The sequence below is a fragment of the Neltuma alba genome, unplaced genomic scaffold (genome assembly GCF_004799145.2).
Source record: "Neltuma alba isolate B1F8T4 unplaced genomic scaffold, ASM479914v2 tig00012071_pilon, whole genome shotgun sequence".
NCBI classification, from domain to species: domain Eukaryota; kingdom Viridiplantae; phylum Streptophyta; class Magnoliopsida; order Fabales; family Fabaceae; genus Neltuma; species Neltuma alba.
The window spans coordinates 18308-40629 of record NW_021636632.1 but is presented as its reverse complement, the minus strand read 5'-3'; the positions used below and the strand labels follow the sequence as shown (position 1 = coordinate 40629).

The following is a 22322-nucleotide window of genomic DNA, read 5'->3' as shown; positions in this document are numbered from 1 at the left end:
ATATTGAGAGAATTACAATAAAAATCATAAGAAAGAAAATAATTATTAATAAGTCACAATAACAAGAGAGCTGTTATTATTTATTACTCTAAAATTTGTCTATTACTCTAAAATTTGTCTTGTTATATTCTATTGTCATCGGAACATTTTAACAAGTTTGTTCCTTACTTAAGACTTCACAGCGATTCTCCTACTGATTCTGCAACGCCAAGGAATCTTTTTTTCAGACTTCAAATCGAAGATGTGTTCTAAATTTGCGATCATTATGATGGAGTCACATAGAAAGATAGTGCTACTTGTCACCAGAATGAGGCTCTCACCTCACCTCGTTTTCCCCCTCCCAACTCATATGCCTTTTCACTTGCCAATTGCTTCACCGTAAATCATCACGATCGTCTAATCAGTCCATTCCCACTAATTATTACTCAAAAAATTTATGATTTTATTCAAGGATACTAACATGTAAGTTTAAAAATGTTATCATATCGTTATTGGAGCTATGTAAAGAGTAAAGTTCTAGTAAAGTTATCAATAATTTTTGTTTTTTTTTTTTTGCCTGAATCAATAATTATTGCATTGACGTTCGCCTTAAAAGTCATTAAAGCAATAGTTTTGACAGTTAGCAACGGGGAAAAAAAAAAACAGTTTTTGTCAATGTTATCACTATTTAGTGTATTTACATTCACTTTAAAAATAATTAAAACTATAGCTTTCATGGACGCATTTTCTTTCTATCAAAATTTTCTGAGAGGTGGCGGCTTTTCAGCTCCCTTTAAGCCTTTTCTTGAGCCAAACAGGGCTTGAAAATTTGCTGTAAGGAATTCGGTTGAAGAGATTCTTACGCAATGAACCAATTAGCTCTACATGTTATGATGTATTATCATATATTTTTGCATTGAAGTAGCCTATATGTTATGACCAACATTAGAAAGCAAGATCATCAGACAAAATTCCAAAACCAAAACGAAAAACGAAAAAAACCAATTTGATTCTTCAGGAAGAAGAAAACACAGAAGTCTGTTCATTTTCTCACACTCAACACCAGTTCTCTTAAATACAGAGAAGGGTATCTTACATAACCTTTTTTTTTTCTTAAAGAGAAAAAAGAATATAGGCTATTTTAAGCCTATAAGGAGCCAAAGTAAATAGGAACAAAGCTACCCCAACGAATTTATGATGTCTTTAAAATAAAAAATGAGCCAATCAGCTTTCGCAGCAACAGGTTCTCTGAATTGAACACCCGCGTAGCAAATGAACAAGTCCGCACCCCCTGGTCTACGAGCCTAAATGTGAAAGCACAACAGTTACACACACAATAATAACTGGTTTGGATCCTCTTTATCACCTTCTCTCCATTTTTTGTCAGTTTGGAAAAGAGATAGAACACAGAATATGCGAGTCCCATCACTCAAGTGGATCTCGCACATTCAAATACGACTTATCATTTATGTGAATCCCATATGTTTTGTATTTATCTTTCTTCAGAATTGAAAATAATTAGAGAGAACTGCGGAAGATCCAAACTCAACTATCAGTCAGATGCATCTATATTGCTCAAAAATCCAGGAGAACAGGTCAACTGGAAACAAGGTGGGCTTTCAGTTTCGTGGGATCGGAAACGATATTGACAGGTGCTTCAACAAGGGCCCTCAACTTCAAGTGTTATAATAAACCCACAGTTAGGACCTTTTTTTCTTTAAATAGCTGAAAGTTAGGACCTTGTCATTCCATAAATTTTATTACTTGAATATCTGAATGTTCTTACTAACCTCAAGATCAGTTGCGCCGTCTCCAACCATAGCTAATGTTTTGTAGCCATGAACCTGAAATGTAAGTTTCATTGGCTTAACAAACAATGTAGTTGGTAAAACTTAAATTAACAAGCAGATACAATACTAACGTTCCTGATTTGTTGCACTGCAGTAGCTTTTCCTCCACTTCTTGAAGTAGGCTCGTTCTTATCAAACCCAATAAACTCTCCAGAGCTACCGAAAAGCAGTTGGTTGGCAAAAATATTCTCTTGATGAATTCCGAGTATTGATGCAACAGGCTTCATAAGAAGTGACTTAGTAATTAGTAAGGAAATAAAGTATCTAATTCATCATCCATGTGTCCTGTAAGCTCATCAAATGCGAAAATCACTGCATTAAATTCTCAGGAGTCGTGACAGTGTTACGCCAAGAAAATCATTTTAAATATCTTCACGTGCAACGACAATGTTAACTCAGTGCATCCCGATTGACGCTTTTGCGACCAAAAGGAAGCAAATATAAAAATAATTAATTATTAACTTTCCACATACATTGATCATTTGACGGAAGCCCCCAGAAATCAGATAAACATGTTTTTTATTAGCCTTCAGCTTCTCAACTAACTCTTGAATGCCAGGGGAAAGCCTGCATATTGAGACGTAGAATCATAAACAATGCCCTTAATTAAGACAAACAGTTCACATTTCTCATCAAAGAAACAGATTGCCATTTGTGAGGTGAAGAGAAAAGGAACAAAAATGGAAATTTGAAATACAGAAATCGAACTTTTATCGTTATTTAGAATGGCCAGACATAAGAACAAGTCAGTCAATCTTTTATGCTACCGGAAGAAAATTCTCCGCAGTACAAGTATTTTTTAGATACGTTATTGCAGTTTCATGATAAAAAATTCTCTTGCAGGAAATATATGATTTGTTTATAAAAGAATATCATTTTTTGGCTGTTGACGCTATACAGAGTTTTTCTTCAACTTCCATAAGATGATCAAGTAAGCATTGGGCATGGGAAAGGATATAGCACTTCTCAGAACATGGTTACAGCCTTGATAGTGGGACATTAGAGATCTGGTAAGATAAACATCATTAGTGAGAGCGAATAAACTCCAAATTCTGTCAGTCCTGATTCTTCACTTTCCCGACACATCTACCTCAGTCATGCAGGGACACCTCACGCACAGAAACAGGGTAAAGTCATCATTGGCAATTCTGAGTGCACATCACCCATCCCTCAGTTCAAGTTTCAACAGACATGATGCAGATAGATGCAACAAAAATGCATTAAGGGGGGCGGGGGTGAGATAAAAAATAAAGACTGTAATGTTTACAAGAAGATTCTGATAAACTTACTTTCTCATAATTAGAATATTCGACGATTGGGAAACAATTATACAGGAAGCACGATCAGGTTTCAACAAAAAAGTTAATATATGCCCAACTTTAACAAATGCTCAATATTGTTAACAAAAACACTCCTACCTGGGGGGTCTTTGCTCAAGACAATCCTGAACTTGAGACAAAGAGGGACTGAACAGAGATAGTCTGGCAGCCAAGGCCTCCTCAAAAGGAACAGAACCCCCCATTGCTCTGAGAAAATTCAGCGCACAAATTAGATACAAAAACTTCAAAAAGAAAAATATAGGCATTTAAAGCGTTTAAAGTTTGTTTATCCAACCTAGCAGTCCATTCTGCTACAGCCTTTCCAGCCCCGCAAAAATCGGCGAGCTCATCAATACCTTCACCCAGGCAGACGGTGCTATCGACATCAAAGCACACGGCATCAGCGTTTCTCCAAAGTTCAAGAATCTCTATCGTTAAAGAAAGAAACAATCAATATAATGATTTCAAATCCTGAAGCCAAAAATATCAGAGTGATATATGACCTGCGGAAGGCAGCTTGTTTCCAGAATGGCTCACTTTTGAACCCCGTACTGGTTGAACTGAAGCAACAATTACGCTAAATGGTGAGGATTGTTTCATAGTCTTTAAACGAAATCCATAGCTACTCTTGCTCAGCTGTGGTGCAGAAGATGGGAGAAAACGATACTGATATTTTCTACCAGAAGAATAGACAAGGTTGGTCCTAGAACTCACCAACCCTTCCATGAAATCCTCCGCTCTCAAACCCGAGAGATCCTAGAATCTATCCAACAATCACCTAGAAAAATGTCAATGGATGCAGCGACTATCCTCTTGATATCTAGAGAAGTATACTGCAATAAGAAAGAGCCTAAATGAACAGTCCAAGAGCGAACCAATCTCGGGAAAAATAAAAGATTATAAAATGCATTATAGATTTAGATCTGCAGGATCACAGCTCTGTTGTGTAGACGTTGTTACCCTGTGAATTTCATAGCACTAATGAAGCAAACGTTCGACGTTAATTTCCTCACATCCTCGAGGGTTGGTGAGGCCTGCCAGCTACCACCTAACGTATCCACTGCGCCCACGATGCTCAGACAAACGCTGTTTTCCAATTCCCTAGCCTGACCTGAAGCGTTCGGGATTTCAAATTTCCAGTTACACAAAAAAAAAAAAAAGGCCCACCCAATTTGCCAGATTGGGACGTAATGGACTGGGCCAGAATGGTATTCGGAATAGTTCAAAATTGACCCTTATTTCTTGTTTTTATAGCCCGTGCAAGCAGCAGTCCAATAACAATAGTCAAATATTTAGGGTTCGCGTGTTTATTGATTGGGGAAAGGAGAAACTTGGTACTTTTATGAGTTTATGTGAAGTTGGGTTGTCTTATCGATAAAATCGATTTCATGGTTTGTAAGGAAAAGACCTTTTGATTAGTTTTTAGCCCAATTTCAAACTTGATTTATCTGAAGGCTAACCTCTTTCTTATTCCTTAAGCATCTTGCTCTGCATCATTGAAATTTAGAATCTGAGCAAAAGTTGGAAATAATAAAGCACGTGGATATTATTGCACTCTAACTCTTTCCATCGCATCACGCCTCAAAGTTGGTATCATAATTAATTTTGTCGCAATACTTTGGACCTTCATATTGCGTTCAATAATCCAACCTGTTCCATTCTTATTCTGTGCAAGAGCCCCCTTTTTACCTTGGCTGATTTGTTTGCCCATCAACTCTCTCATTGAATCTAATGGTTGAAATACCCTCAAACACTCGAAAGAAGAAAAATATTAATGCGAGCCACTTTCAACCTCTCGACATCCTAAAAAAATTACAGAAAGGATTATGGGAAATTACTTTTTTAGGATCCAGAGCGAGTATGAAAAAGAGGCAAGAGCACAAAATATGTCAAGCCATAAACGAGACGACACCGTTGTGAGCTTTGTTTGCATGTGGATGCTCAATTGCTAATATCTGCGCTGAGCAGAGGATTTAGCCCCCTCCAATTGTTTTATAGTGAGGCTGCTCCAACAATTAAAAAAAGAAAAAAAGAAACTACGCACTAACTTATCTCCACATGCACCGCGCGGATTGTCCCAACAAAGAAAGGAAAATGATTGGTTGAGAGGGTAGACGACGGGAAGGCCTATAGGTTCAAACTTCAAAGGGAACCTCATTCCCCGCACAATGGGCCCTTTCAGTCATTTATTTTCTTTATTACTTCACTTTCACTCGTGCTGGACCCCCTCTCTTTTTAACCCTCGTTTTTAAAGTGTCCGATAAATTATAAATATTAATTATTCTTTAATTATAAAAAAAACATTTCATATTTAATTTCCTGATTCATTCACCATATAAAAACCAATACATTTTAATTAAATTTATTCATTGTTATGCAGTTAATGAACCGGTCGTATTCTCATGCATTCTCCGGATAAACATCACTATACTATTAAAAGAAGTGCTTACCAAGGGATTGTTTAACTTTTCAGCGCATTAAAAGCTCAAAAGAGAGATTGAGAAAAGGAAGTGGAAAATGACAATTACAGACCCAGCAAAGAGGATTAATAACAATTGCATTTTTCTAATTTTAGAAATCTCATGAAAAGACCAAAATCCTTTATTGCAGTTAAAAATAACTCCATCAGATTCCACTGGCCCCTGATCTAAGTAAATAAAATGGTTGTGTGGAAAAAAGTAAATAACACAGGCGCATAAATTTGAAACCCTTCCGATATACACTCCGTGGCATAAATGTATTGTCATTATAATTTCTCCATCTACCGTTGTCGATCCAACAACACCGTCTTCTGCTTCCTTTTTTCCCGGCAATATTTGCAATTGACGGGGAGTGTGCTTCTTTTTTGTTTTCGCAATTAAGATTCATTCTTCTTCTCCAAGTGCCTGTTAAGAAATATTTTTCAGATTATTAATATAGAACCTAATTATTAAATTGATTTTAGTCCTAAATAAAAAACTCATTTCTTGTATTTATCATTTTTTTCTAAATTACTCCTATAGATACTCCTTCAACCATAATCAAATAGAAAAAGGAGAGAGGATATTAAGAAAAATAATTATAGTGTTTTAGAAAAAATATATCATATTTTTTATAAGTAACCAACTTACCTAACTTTCTTAATCTAATCAAATTAGTTAAATGGTTCTTATATTAAGGAAAGGAGGAGTACTAATATAAAATCTATTTAACTAATTTGATTAGATTAAGAAAGTTAGATAAGTTGGTTACTTATAAGAAATATGACATGTTTTTCCTAAAACACTATAATCATATTTTTTAGATATCCTCCCTCCATCATTTACTTGATTATGGTTGAGGGAGTATCCATAAGGTAATTTAGAAAAAGTTAATAAATATGAGAAATGAGTTTTATATTTAGAATCAAAATTAACATAATAATTAAGTTTTATATTAAGAATCAGAGGGTAATAGCTGATTTCTTCATCTTTCTTTATGTGTTTTATTCTTAAATAATCAAACATAATTCCTCCTTCCCGAGAATAATTAAGATCTTCATAAATTATTTTCTACATGGGCTGTTAAGGGCAACTTTATAAATTCACTCTTCTTCTTCTTTTTTTTGGCAACAAAGGCTGAGAGATCTTTTATTATTAATTAATAATACTTTCAGAGGGCCTGCATTTGTTATTTTCCCAAGAGGAAAGGGAATGGAACACTGAAGAAAAATGCAGCGACGAACAATAATAGAGAAATAGTTAGAAAAGTTAAAAGCATTAATAAGGGGAGAGGATGAGGTGTCCATTGATGAGACACTGAAGTAATTAAGACAGCGACCACACGTCAAAACCCTTGACTTCTCGATTGCCTTACGCAATCTGGGATCGCCAAAACAGCAAATTCCCCTGGCCACGTTCCCGTCATTCCAATTATTCTCTCTCTCTCTCTCTCTCTCTCTCTCTCTGCTTACAAACATGTGAAATAATAATTGCAACTTTCCCAGTAGTATTTCATAAATAAGACGCTATTTATAGTAAATAAATATTTTTCATTGTCAATTTAAAGAATAATTAAAAGGGATTACATCTGTTAATTAGTTTTGAAAACATTAAACTTATAAATAACAACATATTTTTGTTATAATTTTAAAGTAACTTCAAGCTTTTTTTTTATTTTCCCCAGTTATAATTTGCTAATATGATAATCAAATTGTTAATAAAAAATATTAAGTGTTAAATTATGTTGAAAATATCGTATTTCTTTTTCCAAATACATACATTACTTAAAAATATTATATATTGATCTTGTAGCTATAATAGCTATCACTACCTTAATATAAAAATTCAATTTGATTCTAAATATAAAATCTCATTTTATATTATTTTTAATATTTATGTTTTTTGTTCTCAGATAATTCTTATAATGACTATATATATCAAAAAGTTAATAACTCTACTATCAAATGGTGATTCACATACACATAATTCATTAAGATATTTTTGAAAAATAACATCAATTCATTACAAATAATTAAGCTAGTTAATATTTTTAATAATCATTCTAAAAATCTAGCTTTTATATTAAATATTGAAACTAGTATCATCAGAAAAAGAAATTTACAAATTAAAATAGATTATTTGATTGAAGATTTTCTAATAATTAAAGTATATCATGATGGCCGATAGATGACAAGTTATTCTTTCAGTTCTAATAAATATAAGACATGTTTTATAATATAATTTATATTATAAAATAAGTTTTATATTTAAGATTGAAGGAGTAAATTGTATTATGTAAATCATTTTGGCTAGCACTCAAGCTTCTGGAACACGATGTTGACTTAAAATAATTGTAAAATCACCTCATAAATTAGCAATTACGTACGATCTGGATGGATGACACCTTGTCCCGAACACAAAAAGTAAATAAATAAAAGATATCGGTTACTTGCGACTCGCCAATGATTAAGGGTGTGTTTGGATGAAACCAAACCGTGGTTTGGAAAAGTGATTTTGGAGAATAGATTCTGGGAAAAATAGATTTTGTGAAGAATAGATTTTGTAAAAAAGTGATTCTGAGAAGTGAGAGTGTTTGGATAGTTGTTATCAGAAGCACTTTTTATATATACAAATTACTAAAAAAAAGACATAAGTTAATATGATAATTACAGAAAAAATAGATTTTATGATATATTTTAATTTGAAGGAATAAAACTGTTAATAATATGTTTTTTACCAACATAATTAATAATACATAAGATAATATAATTAATAAATAATTAATGTGTATATATATTTATAAAATATAAGATTAAATATATTTATAAAAAAATATGTTTATAAAAAAAATAATAAGATACATATCATATAGACCCTCACACTCTCCCTTCTTTCTCCAAAAGCAAAAAAATTTTGCTTTTTCCAAAACCATGGTTTTGACCCAAAACCATGGTTTTGGTTTTAAGAGGGGTGTTTGGGTAGATTATTCCCCAAACCATGGTTTGGGTCCCCAAACCATGGTTTGGGGTGCTACCCAAACAGACCCTAATACTTTCTTGATAATTCTGTGGTTGAACCAGTGGGATGTCAAAATCACAGCATAAATAATTTATCCATAAAAAATTACAACACGATTAGGATGAATATTATCTAAACACATTTATTTTTTAAAAAGTTCTTAAACATTATTTAAACACCTGAACTGAAGTTTAGAGGTGTTTTATAAAATTTACACTTTAAATGATTTAAATTTAAAATTATTCATTTGCCTTAAGGATGCATGCCATCCCATGAAGTGAAGTTTTTTGTATTGATTTAGTTTTTATTTTTCAAGTATATCCAGATAAAATTATCTATTAACAAAAAATTTATGTTTTTTAAAAAAAAATAGTTCTTTTCAAATTAACAATAATAAAAAAAAAACTAGTCATGCGATGTTCTCTCGTGTAATTATTTAATTTTGGATATCGTATTTTTTGCTTGGGAAATGTATACTGCCTTTTTGTGAAATAAAAGGTTGCATGAACAAAAGTCAAATGCACGTTGGCCTTTCTTTTTTTGTTTTTGTTTTTTTAATCCAGAGGGTATTGAAATTGACTATAATTATAATTTATATGCTGACCTTTTGGGATGGTAAAGAAACAAAGGATATTCTACCAAATACAATACAATACATGAATACAATACAACCAGCTTTTGGTAAATTGGTAAAAAAAAGGAAGAAAAAAATACAACCAGCTTAAGACACCATTATAATTGCCGAAAAGCCATGGGCACACAGCTTGCTCGCTCACAGGAAAATTTGTTGTTCAAATTGATTGGTCCGAAGGATATTTAGTTTTGACTTTTGATTCTCAAATGCATATTTTATTGGTTTTGGATTAGATAACGAGTAGCATAGCACATCATCATTTAGAAAAATTGTCGCCAGATAGATCACATTATTCAAATAATATTGTGAAGCAGCAGGTTATACCTGCTTATTATCAACAGTGCTTCGATACGCCTATACGACCCTGGGATTAATGATTTGTTTGGTCTCTACTTGAGTGGGAACATTTTAAAAAATTTAACGAAAATCAATTACTTCTCCGATCCTTAATATAAGACCCATTTAACTAATTTGATTAGATTAAGGAAGTTAGGTAAGTTGGTTAATTATAAGAAATGTGAAATGTTTTTTCTAAAACACCATAATCATCTTTCTTAATACCCATCTTCTTCTTCCACTTGATTATGGTTGAGAGAGTATCCATAAGGGTAATTTAGAAAAAATTGATAAATATGATAAATGGGTCTTATATTTAGGACCAAAACCAACTCAACAATTAGGTCCTATACTAAAGACCGGAGGAGTATTTATTATTTTCTGTCAGAGAATCTAATCTATGCATGAACAATACTCACGTCAAGTTTTTTATATTTATTATATCAAATTCTTCAATCACACATAATCATGTATCCTTTTTTGAAATATTAATATTTAATTATAAATTCACATAATTAAAATAAAAAAGACACATGACTATGTATGATTGTAGAACTTAATATAATCAATATAAAAAACTCAATTATCTGATGTCTAATACTCTCTCCAATTCTATATTATCTCATGTATATGTTGGGCTCGTCTTAAGTACAAATAAATTTTTTTACGAGGACCCCAACTCGTTTTATGAAATGACGTGTTTTGTTAAAACATTAATTTTTTTCCTCGCCCAGTTAATGTTCCTAACTAAATACAAAACTTTTTTTAACTAGTTATCTAAATTTTTCTCTCACTAATAATTTTTATCGATTATAATTTTAATATTTTTCAAGAAATAATTAATTTTAAATAACTTCAGTAATTTATATAAATTTATTAACAGATGCTTATAATAATAACTAGAACAAATAATTTACATTCTTTAGACCAACATATAGACCCACGTTTCTAGATGCTTAGCTTCAAATCACAACATAAATGATTTATCTGTCCCAACGTACAACCACCAACCTCATAATTCGAATATGATTAGGATAAATATTATCTAAACATTTTTTCTCAAATTATTAAACATATTTACCTCGTTAAAAAAAATCAAATGAACTGAAGTTTAGAGGTATTTTATAAACTTTAAACTTTAGATGATTTAAATTTATAATTATTCACATTCATGCCATGAACTGGAATCTTCGTATCATTTTCAAGGATATTTAGTTTATAATTTTCTAGTATATCCAGATAAAATTATTTATTAGTATAAAATTTTAAGTGAACTTTTGTAAATTTTTATGGAAAAATTACAATTAAATCCCAAGAAATGAACATAATTGTTATAAAGTCACAGTGACAATTGAGTAGTTCGTAATGATAAATTTCAGCATAGAAAATAGCAACGGCTCATTTGTCATTGAGACTTTTTGGTAGTTATTTTCTTTTCATTGACTCTATTGCAATTCGCCCAGTTTTTATTTGTTAGATTTGCCTGTGAATTCCATTTTAAAAAATTGTTTTTAACTTAAAAGTTTAAAAAAAATTAGTACCTACCTTTAGTTCTTAATACTACCTCCGGTCCTTAACATAAGACTTCATTTAACTTTTATTTTGATTTTAAATATAAGACTCTAATCTACTTTGTATATCATGTTTATTCATTTTTTATAAGATAATCCTTCTAATAATAGTAATTCTGGCTAATAAACTTGATTAATAAGGATATTTTAGGAAAGATAATACCTATTTGTTATAAATAACTAACTTAATTTATTTTCTTAATATACTCAAATTAGTCAACTAGCTTTTACATTTAGGACTATAGGTAGTATAAGAATTAGTTTAATTTTTAATTTGGTCTTAAATATAAGACCTCAATCTATTTTGTCTCTCATATTTATCTTTTTTTTCAAAATGCTCTTCGTAATAATTGCACATGTTAAAGATACCATCAAATGATAGTCTTAGCTAATACACATAATTAGTGAGGATATTATAGAGAAGATAATACATATTTATTATAAATAACTAACTTAACAAACTTTTTAAATATGCTCAGATTAGTCAATTAACTTTTATATTAAAAAATGAAGGAAGTATTATGCAATGATCTCTAGCTAAAATGAATGATATAATTATTTAATTTCGTATCTCGTGTTTTTTATATTGAAAATATATGTACCGCCTTTTTGCAAAATTAAAAGTTACATTAAAAAAAGGCATGTTGACCTTTTTTTTGGGGTTATTTTTAAATCCATAAACTATTGAAATTAACTATAATTATAATTTATATGCTCACCTTTCCGCATGTAAATACAATAAAATACACCCACCTTAAGCACCATTAGTTGGCAAAAAGAGCTTAAGCACCATTATAGTTACCGAAAAGTCATGGGTTCTGATAAAATAATTATTCTTCAGATTGATCACACTCAGGGATATTTAATTGCCTAATTAGTGTTTTGACTCTTGATTCTCAGATACTTTATTTGTATATTGGATTAGGTAATTAGTAATATTCTCCTCTCATTATTTTTACAAGTTATAGATAAATAAATTATGTAAATTAAAAATAAGTTAAAGATAATAAAGATGCAATAATTTTTTTTTCAAATATACTCTTACTTATAGAGAAGATAAGTGAGAGAGAATAAATAGGGAAAAAAAATTGAAAGAGAGTGCATAGGAAAAAAAAGGTATATACGGTCTATTGGGGTGAAAATAAGAAAAAAAATACATTAAATATTCAAATATTTTTAAAGTATAATTTATATTAAAAAAAAAGACTAGACCCGTTCAAAAGAATTATGACTTGTAAAAAGAACTAGAATTATAAAATATGAATTATAACATACATCATCATCTAAATAAAATGTTACGTTGTTGGCAAAAATAAATCTATTAAAATTCTGTCAAAATTTATAAGACCCAAAAAAAAAAATCCCCGTTTGCATAATCCAATTAGGGGTGTGCATGGACCAGACTGAACCGGGTTTGTTATCAACTTGAAGTCTGGTCCAGTAAAGACCTCGGGTTGAAAAAGACAGTCTGAGGTCTGGCCCAGTCTAGTACCAACCTGAAGTCGGGTTGGATTGGACTTGGTCCTTTGGACTGCCTGGACCCAGTCCAGGACCTATTTTTTTTTAAAAATTTTTTCTTCAATAGCAGGCAAGATTGTAACTTATTATATAAAATTTTACACATATTTTAATCCAAAGTTCATCAAATTTGATTATTCCCTTTCAATTTCCCAATAATGTCATGTTTTATTAATTAATCCTCATTAATATAGATCTTATATCGTAGAAAATATATACGCATGCTCATTACTTAGGAAGTTAATAGATAAATATTGATTATTTGAATAGACAAAAAACTTATATAGAAAAATTAAATCAAATTAAAATTATATAAATAATAATTAAAAAAAGGGCTAGATTGGACTGGACCAATTGGTCTGAGAAGCTAGTCCATAGTCCAGTCTAGCCCGATGAGACTAATCCAGTCCAGTCTGGTCCAATCTTGTTTCAGTTCAATTTTTTTTGGATTGGATTGGACCAGATTTGCTCAGATTAGACCGGACCATACCAGACTATCAGGATTTTACACAATCCTAAATCTGACCATGGTCAAGAAGTACCCCATTGGAATTTTGAAGAGTTGCTAAAAGACCTAGGCGCATGCCTTGTCTGTTTTTTTTTTAAGAGATTTTTTAAATATTGTGCTTTTACCAAATTATCTCTCACTTCAAGAGAATGCTTAAATTAGTTTTTTTTAAGAAGTAATTTTACAAATTTTAAAATAAATATATAAGAGGAGTTTTATTTTTACTTATATAAAAGTATTTTTTTAAAGTGTTTTTTTTTTCTCCAGCTCAAACACTAATGATGACACTTCAACCCGCCACCCTTACCGATCTCCCACCGCCAACTCGCTGCCACTGTTCCAAGATATATAGAATAATTCTATTAGTTATATGTTACGCTGGATTAGCTATTTATCATACTTATTTAGCAAATACTCAGTATAACAACACATTTTAGGAAATGTCATACTTAAATAAGTCAATCTAAAGACCAAATGGAAGGATGTTTACCATACTTTTTTAACTATTTACAAAAATACTACATTTTAAAATAGTAAATTAGTCATTTATCATAATCATTTAAAAATAAACATTTTTTAAATTGCAGAGTTGTTTATATAAATTAGGCCCCCCTTTTTTAGGTTATTTAGAACACTTTAATTATTTAAAATTTCACAAGATATCATTCTATAATAACAGCTGTTGCGAAATTTTAAGTCATTAATAAGTAATAACAACTACTAGTATTTTATAACTTCAGATTTAGTGTTTCTTGATCAATGAACTAAGAACAAGTGTATACAGGTTGATTAAATCGCGGGTGCATAATTTTTTGTGTGTAGAATCTTATAGGGGACACAATTAAAATCGTACAAAAGATGAAAGATTTTAAATTTTAACTTGAAATAAGTGAATGTCGAATTTGTTAACATTTGACAAAAAAATTGTTCTTAAGTGAACTTTTCATATAAATCTAAACTCGTTGAAACAACGAGCGATTTCTAATATACTAACATTTTGATCATAATATAACATTTTAGTAATCTGTTTTACTATTTACTGCATATAGATAAAAAAAGCCGTTGTCACCAAAAAAAGAAAAAAATTGTCAAATAAGTTAGCTTGAATATGCTTAATTCCCAGGTTGAGTTAATTTTTTTACGTGTTGTGACTATATATATGGGTGATATAAAAGGTAAAGAAGGCTATATTTTTTTTTTATAAGCAGTAGTATCGATGGTAGCTTATAATATATTCTTTTTAATTCTAACAGTAAGAGCTAGATATTTATTTATTTATAGACATTAAAATATATTATATTTCATGATATACTTACTTCATTTGCTTGCAATGGGAACTACCACATATAAAATTCTTCCTCTAATACATACAATTAATAAGAATATTTAAAATTAATTGAAAAAAATAAATTTAACAGAAAAAATATGTTAAAATCTTATATTTAAATTAAAATATACATCAAATTAGCTTATAGATTTAGGATCTGAGACAATAGTCGAGATTAAAAATTATTATTTCTGGTGCATAACATAAGTGTTACTTCTTCCCTCCTTTATTTTAAGAAACAACTATTAAAATTATATAGTTTAAAATGCCAGCTAAATTTAGTTAAAAACGGTAAATATGTAAAATACATACATATTTTTTTTTTAAATATCTCCTTTGCATGTAAAGGAAGTATATGAGGGTAATAGGTGAAAATTTAGTAAAAGAAATTATAAGTGACATGTATTTAATGAGGATAAAAATGAAAGTACCAGTTTAAAATTTCAGCCAAAAAATTTGTTTCTTATATGTGATGGTAACATTATGAAATATATTATTTCTTAGAAAAAAGTGATGGAAGGAGTTTATAACTAATTTGGATATATTAAAAAGTTAATTAAATTAATTATTTGTAATAAATATTTTCTTACACTCTTAAACGTATCTTTTGAAAACCCCTGCAATTAATAAAAATATTTTAAAAATTATAAATTTAAAAATAAAATAAATTAATGTTCGGGCAAAAAAAAATCAAAGGACATTTTGTATAATCATTCACGCTCACATACTTGCAGCCGTGCACAGAGATTGTGATCAGCCGATCATTCTCTTCGTAGCGTTTTCCCCAACAATATATAAACAGAACCACAATCGCTCAAATTATTCACGGTCTTTCCATTCTCTTTCTTCACCTGCTCTCTTCCTGTTTGCTTTCCCCACCTTCTCCTATTCTCTTCCCACCCCAACAAAACCTCTTTCTCTCTCTCCCCCCCTTCTCGTTCCTTCTTACTCAACCAAACCAACATTTGGTTTGTCACCTTTCAGATTTAACCATCAACCTTGTCCTTTTTCTTTCCCTTGTTCAACCACTCAATTCCGCAGAAACTTCTATATCGCATTAACATTATAGGAAACCCAAAGCAAAAGGGAAAAACAAACCAAATATACTAACTCTAGCTTTTGCTTTCTCTTTCATTCTCCTGCCAAACTTGGAATGCAGCTCAAATAAGAGCACAGGCAGTTGTTAAAAAAATTCCATTCATCTTCTTTCCCTCGTATAGCAGAGAACATACGCCGCGACGATTCACATTTCTCGCGAGAAGAAGCAATCGGATTCTAACTTCAACAGAGGGATTTGGAAAGTTACTCATTATGGACTCAGAGTTGCGAAATACACACGAGCGGTCTCTCATTGCTCTTATGAGATCATCGACGTCTTCTACTTCCTCGTCATCTACTTCTTCTTATTCTTCCTGGACTCCAGACGAAGACGCTATCCTTCCTCTTTCTTCCCCGCCGGCTCGAACCGGATCCGAGGCTTTGCCGCAGGAACTGGACCGGCCTAAGGTTGCGGAGAATGGAGCAATTCGAGGCATGGGATTGGGATTTAGACTCGTTAGTTTTTCGGGTCACAGTGGACTGGAGTGGAAGGACATCGAGAGGCGGTTCGACCAGATTGCCTCCCGGACCGGGAACGGCCCTGAAGCGGTGGTGAAATGGTCGGGGTTCGGGTTTTGCATCGGTGAGAATTGGAAACTCGAGAGTTTGATAATTGTTACTATGAATATTTGTCACTTTGTGCCGCCAGAAACGGCACCGTCTAGTTCTTTTACGGTGTCAGTTCCGTCAAACGGTGCGCACGTTAGCAGAGCCAAATAAGCTGAGCTAACGTACCCCACTGCACCAATGGGAGACTAGACGCCATGTTCTTCGCGTAGCATATGGCATACTGCCATAACAGTCCAGCTTGTTGAATCATTAATTTAATCATTCTCCTTACTTTTTTAATTTTGAATTTGTTGTACTCGTACATTTTTTCCCTTTATCCAATATATGTCTACCTGCCGTGATCTTTATTAATTAAGCTCCTAATCTGCAGGGATGCAGCAATCGCTGGAGTTTGCCAATGAATTACTAAGGGCACTACGAGGAGGAAGAGATTGGAAAGTTGATATCACCAAGAGTGATATGAGGAGATTCTGGTTTCGGATGAAGGATGACTCTTTTGACTCTAGAATGAGAATCTTCTTTGATATGTAATTGTCTACCTGTAATTAATTCTGAACTGCCACTTTAAGTCTTCATCTGCAATTAATGTTGTTTTCCTTATCCCAGGTGTGACAGAAACATGGACGGAAGAATTACTGAGCCGGATATAAAGCAGGTCAATATTTAACAAACAACTCCCTGTCACTTTAAATTAAAGTGAGCCTTAAATTAATCATGCTAATTTTAAATTAAAGTGAGCCTTAAATTAATCATGCTAATTGTCTTGCTCTGCATATTCATATTGATTCTGGTTCTTGCGCAGACAATTTATTATGTTCTTATATGACTTTTTTATATTATAAATTAGTCTAATCCCGGCGGGTGAGCCTAACTTTTCGTTTTTAATTGGCTTGTTCTGCTCGATTCAATGTTCTTCTGATTAAATGCTAATTCTGTCTTTCGTGCAGACAATCTTGCTAAGTGCTTTTACAAACAAGCTATCCGTGACCCAAGAAGAAGCAGAGGATTATGCTGCTATGATCATGGACTTGCTTGATAGCAAAAGCAGAGGCTACATTGAGGTAATAATTAGAGTATGAAGGCCAAAAGTATTGCGAACGAACATTTTTCCATGCCTATTTGATCCAAAGATACATCAATTGTAGGTATCTCAAATGGGGTCTCTCTTCAAAACAAGACCACCGAATTCTTCTTCTCTTTCTTCTTCTCCAACTACACAATTGCCAGTAGTTACAAATAATGGTGTTCAAAATGGAGAGTTTCCTGAAGAACAGGAGCTAATGTCAAGGGGTGAAGTGTTGTTTAGAACATATTGGAGACGGGCTTGGATTATTCTACTATGGGTGATTGCTTGTTTTGTGTTATTTTATTGGAAGTTTGTTCAATACCGTGACAGATCTGCTTTTCAAGTGATGGGTTATTGTCTTTCGACGGCCAAGGGAGCTGCTGAGACCTTGAAGCTCAACATGGCACTGATTCTCCTCCCTGTTTGTAGAAATACAATCACGTGGCTTCGCAAACACCCTTGTATCAACTCTGCCGTCCCCTTCAACGACAACATCAACTTCCACAAGGTTAGTGCTACATTTTTCCCTCCCAAATCTGCAGTTAATGTTTATCTCTGTTTATTCTCCTCTAAACCTACCCTTTGTTTGGTAGTATTTGCTTTTATGAAGTCCACGTTTCGCGCATCACAACCTCTTGGTTTTAGTTAAGGTGATGAAAAGTACTACGTAATTTATTGTTTATTTCAGAATAATTATTAACTATACGCCTAAATGCCTAATCTACTTGTCAACGTTTTTTTCGGAATTGAGAGATTCGTGACATTTTATGAACTTTTATAATCAAGCGGCTATGAGTTTGATGTCTACCATTTAATTTTTTGCACAAAGTTCGGTGATCATGTGCTTTGCTTTGACGGCTGACACATTAATAAAACTAATCATAAACTTTGAACTGAATGATATCTTATTTCCATCTTTATACAAATTGCAAGAAACTGTCGGCTGAACTACTTGAGGCTATTATATTCGTTATGCCAAACTATTCATCACCCTGCTCAAGAGTTTACCCAGTTAGCACATTTGACAAGCATAAGATTACATTTCCAAGTTCTGCGTATTTAGCTATAAAAAATGTTATCATCGATTTGTCTTTATTTATATGGTAATTTTAGTTTCTTTGATGCGTAGTTGACCATAGCAATGGGGTGATAAGAAAATAAAAACTCGCTTTTGTTTGGATATATCTCCAGTTAATTGCAGGAGGAATAGTAGTGGGTGTGATCCTACACGGTGGGACACATCTAGCTTGTGATTTCCCGCGAATTAGTGGCGCTGATAAAACATTGTTTAAGCAAACCATAGCCATGAGATTCGGTTACCATCAGCCAAATTACTTGGAAATTTTGACGACGATAGAGGTGGCAAGTGGGATTGCCATGGTGATCTTGATGGTCATTGCATTTGTATTGGCAACAAAGTGGCCACGACGTCGTTCTGCTAAGCTGCCCTTGTCTCTGAGAAAGGTCACAGGATACAACACCTTTTGGTACTCGCACCACTTATTCATCCTCGTATATGGCCTCCTGATTATACACTCAATGTTCTTGTTCCTAACCGACAAATGGCTGGAGAAAACGGTAAATCCGTGTTCTTTTTATGTCTTCTAACATCTTCGTTGATCCGTTTTTCTTTTTCCTCTGAGAAGATCACCATTTGAATCGTCGAAACATGCTTACTTCATCAGCTCCTTTGAAGATAATTGACATCATTTGACCCCGAAAGTTCAGGCCCAAAGAAAAGACTCCGAAAATTATCAGAAGCCATGAATATGATCATGGTCTGAATGCTTTTAACTATCAATATCTACGTCAGCTGGACTGTGTTGATCTATCTTAAAAAATTTTGGAGTCAAATGATGATGATTCTCTTCCAAAATAATGAGTTGTTTATGTTGTTATTCACCTGTATTATTCTAATTTGTTTGACCTAGTCATTCATAAAAGTGACTATGCGTTGCTGCTGTATAAGGTTTTTAGCTGAGATCTGTGTAACTAGCACTAGTATTTATCAACGTGCAGACATGGATGTACGTTGCTTTTCCAGTTTTGTTATACATTGGAGAGAGGATCTTTCGGGCCATAAGATCAGGATTTTATGAAGTTGATATTTTGAAGGTATTTGATCAAATTCTTTATTTATTCAAGTATTCAGTAGGATTAGGAATTCATAATATTCTATTCACACTTGTTTGCTTCTTTTCTTCTTCCCTGAAAACAAAAATAATAAATCTTTTAATTGTTAAGACAGCTTGAAAATGAAAATTATTATCTTCTCAATCATTCATTAATTATTGTCGTTCTAATATTAAAACGCAGGCAAATCCCTATCCGGGTAAAGTTCTGTATCTCAAAATGCAAAAGCCAGAAGGTTTTGAGTACCAAAGTGGCATGTACATATTCCTTCAGTGCCCTCAAATTTCATCTTTGGAATGGTAATTCTATCTCACCCGACCTTCTCACTCAACACAAACCCTTCAATCACTGTACCGATGTCCCGTTTGAGTTTATTGTATCTAAATTTTCAGGCACCCATTTTCCTTGACTTCAGGACCACAAGATGACTACCTAAGTGTGCATATTAGAACTCTTGGTGACTGGAGCAACCAAATTTATGCTCATTTTCAGGAGGTGAATTTGAACATGATATATGTAAACCCAACCGGGGGAAAAAAAAAAAAATCCAATATCATTTATGAGATATTTAACTAAAATCTGATTCTTTTCCACATATCTTTTTTATGTCCAGACATCTTCAAAATGAGCTTCCAAATGAATTTATCCTCGTACAAAATATTATATGCAGGCAGTGCTATCAAGAGGACATAGTTGTCCGACACTGTACATAGATGGCCCTTATGGTGCTGCAGCTCAAGACTACGTGAAGTATGATATTGTGGTCTTAATTGGGCTTGGGATAGGGGCCACACCTTTCATCAGCATCCTCAAAGATATACTTAACGGTGTCCAAGCACCTCCAAGTGATCATGTAAGATCATTGGCTCTTCTGTCTATTTATTCCCCTATAATAGTGATAGTTCCTTTTACTGCTAAAAGTTAAGTTAGCACTGTTTCTTTTCCATTAACCAAGCACCGTATTTTGGCATTTGAAATAGAGAGGTCTCAGAGAACGCAGCTTAGGAAAGAAGCCATTAAAAGCATACTTCTATTGGACTACAAGAGAGCAAAGCTCCTTTGATTGGTTTCGAGATTCAATGAAGGAAATCTCAAATTCAAACAAAAAGAAGGTATGCCTAGGTACAATTTGTTTTGAAGTATTTACCCATTAACTTAAAATCGAATGTATTTACCCATTTTGGTGTCAGTTCTGTCAATTTAGTTCCTGGAAGATAATTACCATAGATCAGTCCAAAATCTTTTTGGGATAAAAATGATAATCTAATTGTGCTCCTTAATTACAAGCAGCAAGATCCCCTTTAAGCATTTTCTGACCATTTTACTTTACCGGTGACCTTGAAGCAGGTTGTGGAGATGCACAATTTCCTGACGAATGTATATCGAGAGGGAGATGTGCGTTCAGCTTTGATAAGCATTATTCAGGCCTTGCATCATTCCAAGAATGGCATTGATGTTGTCTCTAATACTCCGGTAATAGGCCCCGTCTTCTCCTGGTTTTGGCCACATCGTATGACCAAGTCATAAAGGGCAAGTGTTAATGAAGTTCTGGATGCATGTGCTATAGGATTCTCTGGAAAAATGATTTAAATTTACATGAACTTTCTTTATATAATATTCAAGCATGTAATGCTAAGTTGTAACATCATCCTACAACATGATAATAATGGTTAAAAACTATACTGTGGAATTTGTTCAGGCAGAGAAATCACTTTAGAAGCTTTACTACTGTAACAGAATAAACCAATAGATGGAGTTTGATGCATTCTATTTAGAATTATAGTTACTTTCTATCATCGTCTTGACATCCAAAATCATGTTGACTTGTAGAGATTCTCGAACCATGTACTGATTTGTCTAGAAGAACTAATATATGTTGACTTGTAGGAATTCTCGAACCATGTACTGATTTGTCTAGAAGAACTAATAATGTGATATGATATCAAGAATGAAATGTACATAAAAGATTAACTATGAGTTATGTCCTCATTTTCATTCGAAAGAAGTAATATTCTCATGATTTTCTTGGTTTTTCAGATTCGCACACATTTTGCTAGACCAAATTGGTTCAACATATTTTCCAGGTTGGCGCTCAAGCATAGAGGTGCTAGAATTGGTGAGAGCAAACATTCCACAATTTTTTTGCATGTTAGATCATTTTTGTGTCATATTCCTGAACTGATATAGAATATAGATAGAAATTTAGCAACCACTCTATCCGAAAGGAACTTTGATTTAACAATTATTCTTGACTAAGCATGGAGATTTGGCTATACAGGAGTCTTCTACTGTGGCCCATCAAATTTGGCAAGAGATTTGAAGGGGCTATGCACCAAATTTTCCACCAAAACCACAACAAGATTTGTTTTCCACAAGGAAAATTATTAGATTTATACCTAGTATGCCTTGATGTGCCGGTTGTGCCAATTCCATAAATAGGAAGGCATCGTCCACGTCCAAGATCCATTGTACATAGTAGAAAGCATAAATGCTTCTACAAAAGCTTGTCCTCTTATGTCACCGAAAAATAAAAAGCTTGTCCGTTTATATCGCCAGGGCATCTGTAACTACATATATTTATGTATATTGCTCTGGTGTGTCTGTCATAAACCAACTCCAAGAATTGATTCAACAAAATACCAAGAAGAAAGATTATACATGAATAAGAGGTCCTTTTGATTGACCATTGCAAACTGCAAGAGTTTGAATTATATTTCCTGTACACCTGCCTGGGTATTAACACATCCTTCAGCGAAATCCTCTGATTATGTTTCTTATCTCAGTTCAACCTACAGGCCATGATGCATATTACATGTACTATCTTTGTCTGGAGTGAAATTATATCAAGGAGGGGAAGTGATTAAGAAGCCAAGTCCGAACCTCTGAACTGAAGGTTTGCTGTGCCTTCACTCAGGAGTAAAAATTAAAAGGAAAAT

The 22322-nt window shown here is 32.8% G+C and overlaps 2 protein-coding genes across 3 annotated transcripts; one reads left to right on the top strand and one right to left on the bottom strand.

Annotated features, from left to right (window-relative positions):
- Positions 1 to 1084: 1084 nt before the first annotated feature.
- On the bottom strand, positions 1085 to 4871 carry LOC114721843 (phosphoserine phosphatase, chloroplastic-like). Its single transcript, XM_028907718.1, has 10 exons — positions 4799 to 4871; positions 4141 to 4259; positions 3863 to 3911; positions 3652 to 3708; positions 3444 to 3576; positions 3248 to 3355; positions 2303 to 2396; positions 1901 to 2050; positions 1770 to 1823; positions 1085 to 1283 (listed from the first exon to the last, which is right to left on the bottom strand). Exons 1-10 carry the CDS (start codon positions 4869 to 4871, stop codon positions 1158 to 1160), a joined length of 963 nt encoding a protein of 320 aa, XP_028763551.1. The 3' UTR covers positions 1085 to 1157.
- Positions 2066 to 22079, top strand: LOC114721846 (respiratory burst oxidase homolog protein A-like). 2 transcript variants are annotated; one of them, XM_028907724.1, is made up of 15 exons: positions 2066 to 2076; positions 12760 to 12762; positions 16598 to 16714; positions 16794 to 16842; positions 17135 to 17248; positions 17333 to 17761; positions 18445 to 18831; positions 19273 to 19368; positions 19570 to 19685; positions 19779 to 19881; positions 20057 to 20239; positions 20367 to 20498; positions 20734 to 20859; positions 21424 to 21502; positions 21665 to 22079. In XM_028907724.1, exons 3-15 carry the CDS (start codon positions 16647 to 16649, stop codon positions 21772 to 21774), a joined length of 1992 nt encoding a protein of 663 aa, XP_028763557.1. In that variant the 5' UTR covers positions 2066 to 2076; positions 12760 to 12762; positions 16598 to 16646; the 3' UTR covers positions 21775 to 22079. The 2 variants fall into 2 exon arrangements, with proteins under 2 accessions (XP_028763557.1, XP_028763556.1); XM_028907723.1 differs by lacking the exons at positions 2066 to 2076; positions 12760 to 12762 and adding an exon at positions 15360 to 16200 and having other exon boundaries at positions 16558 to 16714.
- Positions 22080 to 22322: the final 243 nt, after the last annotated feature.